Below are 14,382 nucleotides of genomic sequence, written 5' to 3' on the forward strand. Positions count from 1 at the left end.
ATGTACCTCCTTCAGGTTATTGCCAACTCTGACTTGTATAGAAATGGGAGTAGACCATTCGACCCCCTCAAGCCTGTTCTACCATTTAATTAGATCATGGCTGATCTGTATCTTAACTCCATTTACCTGCCTTGGTTCCATATCCCTTAATACTCTTACCGAACAAAATCTCGGTTTTAAAATTTTCAATTGGCCCCCAGCCTCAACAGCTTTTTGGGGGAGAGTGCTCCAGATTTCTACTACCCTTTGTGTGAAGTGCTTCCTGACTTCGCCCCTGAACGGACTAGCTCGAATTTTAAGGTTAAGCCTATATGCTTGATGCTGCTCCAGAGCCTGCCACTGGAATACATGTTGGCTTACTGACCGGCTCCACCACATCCTCCACACCAACTCTGCTGAGATTGGGAATTCGATAGAGAGGGGAATGGAAACTAGGTTTCATGCTGATGCTGCAGTTAGTGGTGCTTCCAGTTAGTTCCCAATAGCGCCATCAAAACATTGAAAAAAAAATTGAAATGTTGAAAACGAAGATGACCTCCATCTCTTCTGACCTTGTTTTCTGAAGATGTTGCTTGATGTGGTACAGTTCCATGGGGTCCAGGTACCCTCTGATACCTCATTCATGCGAGTCTTGATGGGCTGTTTGGCAAAGGGGAGAAAGCTTGAGCTCCATTCTGTCATCACCCATTGCCGTCAAAAGCACTTCCAGCAAGGGTCTCTGGATACCTATCAAGAGTAGGAAACATATTTAATCACTTCCCAGCTGAGATCAGTTAATTCAGCACAGATTTGCAACCTTCCTGGTGTCTTTGTTTCAGCTATGCACTGAATATAGGGGTACGTAGCATAGTGGTTAGGTTACTGGATTAGTAATCCAGAGGCCTGGACTAATAATCTGGAGTCACGAGTTCAAATCCCACCACGACAGCTGGGGAATTTAAATTCAATTAATTTAATTAAATCTGGAATTAAAATACTAGTATCAGTAATGGTGGCCATGAAACTACTGGATTGTCATAAAAACCCATCTGGTTCACTAATGTCCTTTAGGGAAGGAAACCTGCTGTCCTTACCTGGTCTGGCCTAAATGTGACTCCAGACCCACAGCAATGTGGTTGATTCTTAATTGCCCTCTGAAATGGCCTAGCAAGCCACTCAGTTGTAAAATCTTGTTTAAAAAAGTCATAATAAGAATAAAATCGGACGGACCACCCGGCACCGGACACGACAAAGGCAAACCAAGCCCAGTTGACCCTGCAAAGTCCTCCTCACAAACATCTGGGGACTTGTGCCAAAATTGGGAGAGCTGTCCCACAGACTAGTCAAGCAACAGCCTGACATAGCCATACTCACAGAATCATACCTTTCAGCCAACGTCCTAGGCTCGTTCATCACCATCCCTGGGTATGTTCTATCCCACCGGCAGGACAGACCGACCAGAGGTGGCGGTTCAGTGATATACAGTCAGGAGGGAGTGGCCCTGGGAGTCCTCAACATTGACTCTGGACTCCATGAAATCTCATGACATCAGGACAAATATGGGCAAGGAAACCTCCTGCTGATTACCACCTACCGCCCTCCCTCAGCTGATGAATCAGTCCTTCTCCATGTTGAACACCACTTGGAGGAAGCACTGAGGGTAGCCAGGGCACAGAATGTACTCTGGGTGGGGGACTTCAATGTCCATCGCCAAGAGTGGCTTGGTAGCACCACTACTGACCGAGCTGGCTGAGTCCTGAAGGACATAGCTGCCAGACTGGGCCTGCGGCAGGTGGTGAGCGAACCAACACGAGGGAAAAACTTACTTGACCTCGTCCTCACCAATCTACCTGTCGCAAGTGCATCTGTCCATGACAGTATTGGTAGGAGTGACCACCGCACAGTCCTTGTGGAGCCGAAGTCCCGTCTTCGCACTGAGGACACCATCCAACGTGTTGTGTGGCACTACCACCGTGCTAAATGGGATAGATTCAGAACAGATCTAGCAGCTCAAAACTGGGCATCCATGAGGTGCTGTGGGCCATCAGCAGCAGCAGAATTGTATGGCTCGGCATATTCCTCACTCTACCATTACCAACAAGCCAGGGGACCAACCATGGTTCAATGAGGAGTGTAGAAGAGCATGCAAGGAGCAGCACCAGGCGTACCTAAAAATGAGGTGCCAACCTGGTGAAGCTACAACTCAGGACTACATGCATGCTAAACAGCGGAAGCATAATGCTATAGACAGAGCTAAGTGATACCACAACCAACGGATCAGATCAAAGCTCTGCAGTCCTGCCACATCCAGTCGTGAAAGGTGGTGGACAATTAAACAACTAATAGGAGGAGGAGGGTCTGTAAATATCCCCATCCTCAATGATGGCGGAGTCCAGCACGTGAGTGCAAAAGACAAGGCTGAAGTATTTGCAACCATCTTCAGCCAGAAGTGCCGAGTGGATGATCCATCTCGGCCTCCTCCCGATATCCCCACCATCACAGAAGCCAGTCTTCAGCCAATTCGATTCACTCCACGTGATATCAAGAATCGGCTGAGTGCACTCGATACAGCGAAGGCTATGGGCACCGACAACATCCCAGCTGTAGTGCTGAAGACTTGTGCTCCAGAACTAGCTGCGCCTCTAGCCAAGCTGTTCCAGTACAGCTACAGCACTGGCATCTACCCGACAATGTGGAAAATTGCCCAGGTATGTCCTGTCCACAAAAAGCAGGACAAATCCAATCCGGCCAATTACCACCCCATCAGTCTACTCTCAATCTTCAGCAAAGTGATGGAAGGTGTCGTCAACAGTGCTATCAAGTGGCACTTACTCACCAATAATCTGCTCACCGATGCTCAGTTTGGGTTCCGCCAGGACCACTCTGCTCCAGACCTCATTGCAGCCTTGGTCCAAACATGGACAAAAGAGCTAAATTCCAGAGGTGAGGTGAGAGTGACTGCCCTTGACATCAAGGCAGCATTTGACCGAGTGTGGCACCAAGGAGCCCTAGTAAAATTGAAGTCAATGGGAATCAGGGGGAAAACTCTCCAGTGGCTGGAGTCATACCTAGCACAAAGGAAGATGGTAGTGGTTGATGGAGGCCAATCATCTCAGCCCCTGGGCATTGCTGCAGGAGTTCCTCAGGGCAGTGTCCTAGGCCCAACCATCTTCAGCTGCTTCATCAATGACCTTCCCTCCATCATAAGGTCAGAAATGGAGACGTTCACTGATGATTGCACAGTGTTCAGTTCCATTCGCAACCCTTCAAATAATGAAGCAGTCTGAGCCCGCATGCAGCAAGACCTGGACAACATCCAGGCTTGGGCTCATAAGTGGCAAGTAACATTTGTGCCAGACAAGTGCCAGGCAATGATCGTCTCCAACAAGAGAGAGTCTAACCACCTCCCCTTGACATTCAACGGCATTACCATCGCCGAATCCCCCACCATCAACATCCTGGGGGTCGTCATTGACCAGAAACTGAGCTAGACCAGCCATATAAATACTGTGGCTACAAGAGCAGGTCAGAGGCTGGCTATTCTGTGGCGAGTGACTCACCTCTCGACTTCCCAAAGCCTTTCCACCATCTACAAGGCACAAGTCAGGAGTGTGATGGAACACTCTCCACTTGCTTGGATGAGTGCAGCTTTAACAACACTCAAGAAGTTCGACACCATCCAGGCCAAAGCAGCCTGCTTGATTGGCACCCCATCCACCACCCTAAACATTCACTCCCTTCACCACTGGCGCACAGTGGCTGCAGTGTGTACCATCCACAGGATGCACTGCAGCAACTCGCCAAGGCTTCTTCGACAGCACCTCCCAAACCCGCGACCTCTACCACTTAAAAGGACTAGAGCCGCAGGTACATGGGAACAACACCACCCGCACGTTCCCCTCCAAGTCACACACCATCCCGACTTGGAAATATATCGCCGTTCCTTCATCGTCACTGGGTCAAAATCCTGGAACTTCCTTCCTATCAGCACTGTGGGAGAACCGTCACCACACGGACTGCAGCGGTTCAAGAAGGCGGCTCACCACCACCTTCTCAAGGGCAATTAGGGATGGGAAATAAATGCCGGCCTTGCCAGCAACACCCACATCCCATGAACGCATTAACAAAAATATACTCACCTAGCCACCTGAGGAGCCTCCTATTCCCCACAACCTTTTTATGTTGAAATAAAGACATTGCAGTCTCATTCTTTGCCATGTCCTCAAAGCTGTGAAACTCCTTCCCCCACATTCTTTCCTTCCCTTTCTCCTTTTAAAACGCAAGGTTGGTGTCACCTACTGACTTCTTCCTCAGTTATCTTGTTTTCTCTTTTAGTCTTTTTAAACTTTAGCCCTGCTTCACTCTGGGCTTCAGCCTTTCAACTTGCTTTCTCAATAATTTTTAAAAAAAATGCACACTGAGGAATGGCCACTTATCAACATATTGAACATTTGAGCTTTCAGGAAAAAACAGTGGAATGAATTTGTAATAACACAAATATGTTTGAAATAGCAGTCTTGAAGTTGACAGTATTTGCATTTTTGTGTGTGCTTCTTTCTGTTTTAATAGTTTCCATCATGGCTTGTGGGGAGGAAGGGGGGAGGACAGCATCGAGGCAAGGGCGAGAGTAAAATTTTGTATAGACAATGACGTGGCCACCAACATTACAAAATATGTCCATGCACGATATATGCGGGGAAAGGATGCGGAGAAATATTGCTATGCACTGTGCATTCAGTTTCGCTCACCTAGTTAGAGGCTGTTTTTTTTGTGTGTTTGTGTCCGTCCCCTGTTTCCAATTCCTCTCGAGAGATCAGGCAGCAGATGAAGACAAACTGCCCAAAGTCCAGTTGGATGGTATCCAAAAATTCAGATCCCACACAGTAATTCATAAGACATGTGTAAAGGAAGAATTCTTTCCCACAGCTGTTGATTTCCCTTCTTCCCTCCCTCCCTTCACCCTGAAAAAAAACTTAAGTCCCGTACAAATTGGACCATGTAGCTGCAGTCTGTGCTAACAATTAAAGAGACTACAAGCAATTGCTGCCAAATCAATATTGGGAGCACCATTCTTGCATTCTTGCTTAGATTGTGTATAACTGTGCCTAATCTGTGGAGTTTCTGTGAACTGCACTCCGCTCTGTCCGTGAAAACCTATTTGACTCGGCCAGAGTATATCTGTATGCTGATGCAGTCGTGTAAACTACATACCCTGGAGGCAAGTTTGACTCATCCCTTCCCACTGCCAAATGTAGCTTGAGGACTGTGCTGTTTTGTTTACTGTACAGCTCCCCAACTAGACTTTGCAAGGACTTGTCACTTCATCAGAACTGCTTTGACTCGGCTTAGACGACAAAAGTGCCTTATTGCCAACCATGAATTACAAATGAGTCGTCAAGACAATCCTTTCACTATCTTGCATTCTGAGGCAGTGTGGTGGCATTGCATGTTGGTGTTTGAGTGTGCTGTTCCATAGAGTGGTCAGACGTGAATTATTGCCCAAGAATTCACTGCATTCGTACAGTGGAACTTTGAAAGTGGAGTGTTTTTTTAAAAGTCCTGTTGTAAAAGCAATAGTATATGTACAAATTTTGTCCGACTGTCCTAACCTGAACAGTTACCCAGCTGTTCAGGTCCTAACCTGCATTTTTAACTCTTGAACTGAGTGCCTGCCAGGTAAGCAGATACATCATCCTAAATTGAACTGCCGTAGAAACATAGGATCCGCATCGCAGCCGCCATATAGCTGCAGCTAATCTTCTTGCCATGGTGCAGATGATAGAGCTGATTACTGGTGTTGAAGTGGAGGATAAGAAATTATATCTTCAGAAATGGGCCAGATTTCTGAAGAGAATTATTGTTTTGAATTCTATACTCCAATATCTGAGTGAGTGAACACGATCTAATTGAAGTGTAATTGTTTTTCGTTTTCAGTTGTTACATTGGGGAACATAGTACAGCTATAACTGATCCCGAACATGGGACAGCTGTAACTGATACCGAACATGGGACAGCTGTAACTGATACCGAACATGGGACAGCTGTAACTGATACCGAACATGGGACAGCTGTAACTGATACCGAACATGGGACAGCTGTAACTGATACCGAACATGGGACAGCTGTAACTGATACCGAACATGGGACAGCTGTAACTGATCCCGAACATGGGACAGCTGTAACTGATCCCGAACATGGGACAGCTGTAACTGATCCCGAACGTGGGACAGCTGTAACTGATCCCGAACGTGGGACAGCTGTAACTGATCCCGAACGTGGGACAGCTGTAACTGATCCCGAACGTGGGACAGCAGTAACTGATCCCGAACGTGGGACAGCAGTAACTGATCCCGAACGTGGGACAGCTGTAACTGATCCCGAACGTGGGACAGCTGTAACTGATCCCGAACGTGGGACAGCTGTAACTGATCCCGAACGTGGGACAGCTGTAACTGATCCCGAACGTGGGACAGCTGTAACTGATCCCGAACGTGGGACAGCTGTAACTGATCCCGAACGTGGGACAGCTGTAACTGATCCCGAACGTGGGACAGCAGTAACTGATCCCGAACGTGGGACAGCTGTAACTGATCCCGAACGTGGGACAGCTGTAACTGATCCCGAACGTGGGACAGCTGTAACTGATCCCGAACGTGGGACAGCTGTAACTGATCCCGAACGTGGGACAGCTGTAACTGATCCCGAACGTGGGACAGCTGTAACTGATCCCGAACGTGGGACAGCGGTAACTGATCCCGAACGTGGGACAGCGGTAACTGATCCCGAACGTGGGACAGCGGTAACTGATCCCGAACGTGGGACAGCTGTAACTGATCCCGAACGTGGGACAGCTGTAACTGATCCCGAACGTGGGACAGCTGTAACTGATCCCGAACGTGGGACAGCTGTAACTGATCCCGAACGTGGGACAGCTAATCCAACTGATCCCGAACGTGGGACAGCTGTAACTGATCCCGAACGTGGGACAGCTGTAACTGATCCCGAACGTGGGACAGCGGTAACTGATCCCGAACGTGGGACAGCTAATCCAACTGATCCCAGAGTGCAAATGGACTGTATCCTGAAAACAGAAAATGCTGGAAATACATAGTAGACCAATCAGCATCTATAAAGAGAAAATACAGACTCATGTTTTGGGTGTAACCCTTCATCAGAGTTGAAAGGTTATGACGTTGTAAACCTGTCTGTCCTCTTTATAGATGCCGACTAGTGGGGTACCGCAGGGAACGGTGCTTGGGCCCCAGCTATTCACAATATATATCAATGATTTGGATGAGGGGTCCAAATGTAATATTTCCAAGTTTGCTGATGACACAAAACTAGGTGGGAATGTGAGTTGTGAGGAGGATGCAAAGAGGCTAAGGATATGGTCAGACTAAGTGAGTGGGCAAGAACATGGCAGATGGAATATAATGTGGAAAAATGTGAAGTTGTCCATTTTGGTCGGAAAAACAGAAATGCAGAGTATTTTTCAAATGGTAAGAGATTGAGAAATGTTGATGTTCAAAGGGACCTGGGTGTCCTTGTACATGAGTCACTGAAAGCTAACATGCAGGTGCAGCCAGCAATTAGGAAGGGAAATGGTATGTTGGCCTTTGTTACAAGAGGATTTGAGTACAGGAGTAAACATGTCTTACTGCAATTATGTAGGGCCTTGGTGAGACCGCACCCGGAGTATTGTGTACAATTTTGGTCTCCTTACCTAAGAAAAGATATACTTGCCATAGAGGGAGTGCAACAAAGGTTCACCAGACTGATTCCTGGGATGGCAGGATTGTCGTATGAGGAGAGATTGAGTAGACTAGGGCCTGTATTCTCTAGATTATAGAAGAATGAGAGGTGGTTTCATTGAAACATACAAAATTCTTATAGGGCTCGACAGGGTAGATACCAGGAGGATGTTTCTCCTGGCTGGAGAGTCTGGAACTAGGGGTCACAGTCTCAGAATAAGGGGTAGGCCATTTAGGACTGAGATGAGGAGAAATTTCTTCACTCAGAGGGTGGTGAATCTTTGGAATTCTCTACCCCAGAGGGCTGTGGAGGCTCAGTCATTGAGTACATTCAAAACAGAGATCGATAGATTTCTAGATATTAAAGGCATCAAGGGATATGGGGATAGTGCAGTAAAATGGCATTGAGGTAGAAGATCAGCCATGATCTTGTTGAATGGCGGAGCAAGCTCGAGGGGCCAGATGGCCTACTCCTGCTCCTATTTCTTATGTTCTTATGACTTATCTGCTGTGTAATTCCAGCATTTTCTGTTTTTTATTTCAGCTTTTCAGCACTTGCAGTTTTTCCTTTGTTTTGCCTTATTGAGGTGGTGGACTTGGGTTCTACTTGGCTATCATCCATTAGGGGATGTGGTGGGAAGAGAAAGAAGCTGGAAAAGTGAGTGAAGTACTTGGGGTGCACTTCGTGCAGCTTGTAGCTGTTCATTCTCGAAACATGAGAGTAGATTTCTTGGTGGCTCCTATGGCAAAGAAGTCTTAAAAGAACATGGAGAAAGGTACTTTCCATCATGCTCTCTCTAACTTGGTGTTCACACCATATGTTATTGAGAAGAATGTGAACTGTAAACTGAAGGCTGCTTATTTCGTGAAACTCTATTACAATCGCTGTTAACCTCGTTCTTCCCTTCTCATTTTTCTGGATTATCCCCATGGATTATGAATGGCCTGACATGATGATGTGACCCACTGTTGCCAAGTAATTCATACCTTTGTATCAAGAAACCCAACAAATTAAACTGATGGTGACCTTTGTAAGCCACCTTCCCCCCCCCCCCCCCCCCCCCCCCCAGAGCTGAAATGTAGCAATACAGAGTATACTTCAACAGAGAAAGTAGTGCACTGAAAGTACCCTATCATTTGGAAATACATATGTGTGGCCACAGTACTCTAAAGCTTGGTTTGCCCGGTAACAGGGTTTAGAGACTATCATGGGGAGGGTGAACACTTCCTTTACATCTTGGGTGTTTTATGAAGTAAATGAAAATATTTTTGATTTATTTTCAGGATACGAGGTTGAAAGAAGGGATTGTAAAGTTGAAACCTCACGAAGAGCCTCTTCGTTCTGAGTTGCTGAGTGGCAAATTCACCATCCTGGTAAGCTTGGTAAAAGCCTTAATCAGTTGAACGTTTTTGCCTCTCCTAGGAGATTATGTGATTAGGGATGTATGGGATAAATGGTGTATGTGGCTGCATCATGTCTGGATGAGATGGGCTTTTCCTGTGCTACTGTGTATATCGATAATAACAACGTGATGCAATTAGACACCAGGGCAGTTGTCTCATGACTTTGACCCTGTTGGTTGCTGGATGCATAGAGCGAACAGGAGACGTTATCCAAGTGTACCGATGAGTTCAAATTTCCCGTACGAATACTGCCTGCTTCAGCATCCATGGTTCACCAAGTAATATTGAAATTGGCATTTGAATGTATTTATACGAGGAACACAGTTCCAGGGAACAGTGCCTGAGAGAGTTCCACAATGGGGAGAAATGCCCAAAAAAGCTGGGTTGGTGACATTCTGGGTTGATTTGCCCTATTGATATCATGATCAGGGAGAGCTTGGCCTCAATTGCCTAAAATGAATGTGATTTGGAAGATTCTAAAAATAGCTGTTTTTTAATTTACTGGAGAATGCAGTGAGTACAGAGCGTGCAATGTGTACTGAGAGTGCAGTGAAATATTTAGTCATCCATTAAGCTTCGGTACTGGGACTCGCAGAATCTTTCCCTCTTGCCTCCTTCGGGGATATTTTCAAGCCCCTGTTATCAGCCTACCTGGCATACGCTTCCACTGTTTCAGGACGTTTTGTTGCTGAAAATGAAATTTCAGTTCTAATACAGGACAAAAATAACCAGACTTCTATCTAAAAATTAATTTTACTAGTGTTGAACGGCCTCATTGATCCCATTCTCATTTGATGCTTGCACTTTGGATTCCCTGAACATTTTCAGTCTCAGCCAAAAAGTTTGAAATGAGAGGAAGATGCCCTCTGGGAGAGGGGATGAAAGATTAACCCATTCGTTCTGAAACGCTGACACAGGTCAGCCAAGGAGCTGGGGAGGGGGAAACTCTGGAGGGGTATCCTTTATCACAGGAGAGTGGTGATGGGGTACTTAGAACAAGACAGACGTTCTTGTAACAAGATCGGGTTACAATCGGAAACTAGACAGGTGTTGGTGTGGAAAGCAGTACTATATAAATTGTATCAACTGGAGAGCCCCTGCTTAGTGGGTGAATTCACTGCCTGGTGTGGAACTGAGGCATGCTAGGCAGACAATCCCTTGTCTAAGCTTAGCCGATCTTAGGGCAGTTAAGGAGGATAAATAGTATGCCTTGGGGGTTGTCCTTTTGAGCTGGGAAAGAGAAAACACAACCAGGGATCTTTCTTCCTGTTTGTTAATGTTTTCAGAAAAGTGTGTGTGTGGAAGCCAGCTGAAGATTGGATTGAGTTTGGTTGTGATGCTCCCCACAGTAAAATAGTTCATTGATACTGGCTGCACTCATCCGTAAACAATGCTTCTTGGGCAAGGTATGGGAAGGACTGTCAGTAGCCGTAGAGATGCACCCCATCATAAGTACCTGCAGGCGACAAGGGCAAGAAATTTGGGAGCGGGTAGGAAGCAGTTTTAGGGGTGGAAAAACCGCAGCAGGTTTATAGTCAATCAGGACTGTAGTGTGACAGCATTTCTAGTACAGTGCTTTATTTCATCACAGACTCACTAATACAAGTCATACCTTTCTGGAGGCTTGAAAATACTCTGACTTCTATTCATTTTTAGAATGGTGCATTATTTAAAATTATCCCAATAGTATATTTCCTCCTCCCATTAATATGGAGCACAGTATTGCACCAATTCCACATCACCTGGAGCTGGAGTAACGAAGCATATGCGTTTAAAAAAAAAGGTTGTTTAATAATAATCGAGAGGAGCTTATGCAGGTTTTAACAAAATGTAATTCCAGTTTTCACTGGTGTTTAATACTGTTTGTCTTGTATTCTGTTTGAGTGCATATGAATAAATGAGATATGAACATTATATTTCTCTCCTATTTTTTCTTAATCCTGCTTTTCTTCTTCGTGGCTTTGCTGATTCCCAGCTATTTTGTATGTTATGCTGGTTTACATCATAACTAATGCAATATAATTTTTTAAACATCTGCTATGCAATCAAGATTTACTCCAATATTATTTTGTCTCACTGTAATGGAACAAATTCTACATATGTGTCTATTGAACAATATTCTAATACATGTGGTCACCAGAATCGTGAAGTGAAATGGGTTTCTTGTTTCGGATTCTATTTACTGATCAGGAACTTGTGTGAAATCTGCTGATTGTACAGAGAAGTCTGAGATATTAAGACTTCCTGATTCACAACTAGCTGTCATTCTATTCCATAAAAAGTTGCTGACATTATAAATAAACTGTTGAATTATTGTAACCTATGTAAACCTGATTTCCAAACTGAATATTTTCATTTATTAAAGATCAAAATGCACCAGTAGGATTTTTCCAATTCAAATTTGTTTCAAATATAATGCACAATATATAAAAGCAATGGATATGAAGGAAGAAATTTATTTAAGATGTTCCTTTTGCTTTTTTTTAAAAAAAGTGAACTAATCTTTTCCTGTTCATTATCTGCAAGAAAGCTATGTGACTATCCCTTGGATTTATAATTTATAAATCAGTAAGTTGCTGTAGCTGCTAACTTGGAAACATCAACTGGTACCTCCTTACCTCATCACCAGGATGGTCCCTTCCCCTTATAGTCTGCTTCTGCGTCTGGCTGGGGGGGGGTGGATGGCTATTGTGTACACTAGAGGTAAGCAATTAGCTGTTCCTTGCAACCTTGGGAATACCGATTCCTAGGGACAATTTCCCTAGATCTGGGAAGGTGGGGAGAAATTACTGAGGCACAGAACTTGTTGGGGGGTGGAAGAATGTGATGCAATCTGTAAAGATGGCTGAAATTAAAATTAAGCTTGCTGTCAGAATATGTCGTCATCCCATAGAGCAGACGGGTCCTTTAAAAGGATGTTGGGAAGAGATGTATGGAAGTCAGCATGTGGCAATTAGAATCACAGAAGTTACATTAAGGTCATTCAGCCCACCGTGCTGATGTGGGCTCTTTAACTAGATGCGTTTAAAAAAAATTAATCAGTCTTCACAATTGAAGACTTTAAATTCTATATCTAGCTTTTTTGGCTTGTGAAATGGCAACATGGGTAGGAGAAACTCAAAAAAAAATTAAATATCTGCTAGGTGGGATACAGTGTACAATTCTCAAGAAAATGAGGAAGGCAAAAGATGAAGCACTGATCAATTTTTCTTAGAAACTTCCTAAATACAGGAATTTGTACCTAAGGAATGGGATTAGCCAATCTTATCCCAATTATTCAAAAAATGAAACTATAAGTTATCGACCATGTTACCTAATATCTGCAGTGGTGAAAATACTTGAAAGCAATTAAGGGATGGGAGGAGTGCTCATCTAAAGTCCATAAGCAAGGTCAGTGTGAATTTTAGAAGCAATAGGTCATGCTTCACTAATTTGATGGAATTCAAGGAGGTGACTAAACAAGTAAAGAAGGGCTATCCAGTGCATATATTTAATTTGCGTTTTCAAAGAGCTTTTGATAAAAGCTCCACATGAGATTTTTAAGAGGTTGAAGCTTGTTGGATTGATTGCAGATTAGCTGGACTGACACATGGCTTGGCTGTAGGAAGATGATAATGAGAAATGGATAAAGTTGTGTTGGTATGTGGGGGAGGGGTTCGAAGAGTGAAAGCAGCAATAGGTGGAGTTCTGCATTGGCCTGTTCTGGGGCCCCTGTTCTATTCGTAGATAATTTGGTGGACAGTGCTTCTTGTAATATAAATTTGATGAACAGGTACATGGCCAGGTGATAAATGCGAGAGATGTGACATTTAAAAAATCTAGACTAATTAAGCCAATGGGCTAACGAACGTCAGATGGATTTTAATGTAAATTAATTTAAGGTAACGAAAAGTAGATCAGGAAACTGTAAATGACTACATGAAGGGATGTCCGTCAGCAAAAGTGGAAAGGTTTTGAGTTTGCTTACTGATTATTCCCTGAAAGTTCTCTTCCATTGTGAAATTATCAACCAAGTTAATCCAATAGTCTTCTGTATCTGAAGGGCATTTGACTAGGTTGGAACAAGTTATTCTAATCTTGTATAGACTGTTGATGAGAATCACATTTGTAATATTGTGCATCATTTTAGGCAACCTTCCTCCAAAGGAAGAGGGCTCAGATAATTATAACTAGGTTTTTCCTAGGAGATAGGGGCTATAAGTTAGAAGGGGAGGCTCAGAGGGCTGCACTTTTCATTGAAGGAAAGGTGTGAGGGTAGAGTGGAGGGCAGAAAGTTGATTTCAGTCTTGAGTATGCTGATGTGCAAGGTGGTCTATAGTATGAACATAGACTGAAGGGCACAGGATCAAAATTAATGAGCTTCAAACAAATGGCTGCAGAGGTGAAAATGTGGAACCGTTCCTGCAAAAGCACTTGATGCTGTCTTGGTTAACTCTTTCAAAAAAGAGCTGGGTGAATATTTGGTTTTGAACAGCATAAGCAGTCATAAGGATAAATACAGACTGAGATGATCAAATTCTCAATTGCAAATCAAAGTGCTTGTAGTGGGAGGGAGGAGGAGGAAGAAGAAGAGGCATTCGCTGGGGTGGGGAACTAAGGGAGGGTGGAATTTTGGTATTGGGTAAATAGTTTTGCAGGAGTTGCTGAGAATCATGGAGCATGTCTGTAGATAATTGAGATTAAATAAGGGTGGTGGAGTCCCTGATAGGGTGGATTTTACATGTTCTGTGGAAGGACTAGGGTGGATTTTACATGTTCTGTGGATGGACTTGGGTGCATTTTACATGTTCTGTGGAAGGACTAGGGTGGATTTTACATGTTCTGTGGAAGGACTAGGGTGGATTTTACATGTTCTGTGGAAGGACTAGGGTGCATTTTACATGTTCTGTGGAAGGACTAGGGTGGATTTTACATGTTCTGTGGAAGGACTAGGGTGCATTTTACATGTTCTGTGGAAGGACTAGGGTGCATTTTACATGTTCTGTGGAAGGACTAGGGTGCATTTTACATGTTCTGTGGAAGGACTAGGGTGCATTTTACATGTTCTGTGGATGGACTTGGGTGCATTTTACATGTTCTGTGGATGGACTAGGGTGGATTTTACATGTTCTGTGGAAGGACTAGGGTGGATTTTACATGTTCTGTGGATGGACTAGGGTGCATTTTACATGTTCTGTGGATGGACTAGGGTGCATTTTACATGTTCTGTGGATGGACTAGGGTGCATTTTACATGTTCTGTGGATGGA

The 14,382-nt window shown here is 44.3% G+C and overlaps 1 protein-coding gene across 1 annotated transcript in view; it reads left to right on the top strand.

The window, feature by feature from the left end:
• The window catches only part of ptpn9a (protein tyrosine phosphatase non-receptor type 9a), a 159,933-nt gene that overhangs the window by 55,788 nt on the left and 89,763 nt on the right, over positions 1-14,382 (top strand). Inside the window, exon 3 of the mRNA XM_067973358.1 lies at positions 9,015-9,104. Coding sequence (XP_067829459.1) covers positions 9,015-9,104 — 90 coding nt within the window. The remainder of the gene's footprint in view (positions 1-9,014; positions 9,105-14,382) is intronic.

The sequence above is a fragment of the Heptranchias perlo genome, chromosome 38 (assembly GCF_035084215.1).
Source record: "Heptranchias perlo isolate sHepPer1 chromosome 38, sHepPer1.hap1, whole genome shotgun sequence".
NCBI lineage: Eukaryota > Metazoa > Chordata > Chondrichthyes > Hexanchiformes > Hexanchidae > Heptranchias > Heptranchias perlo.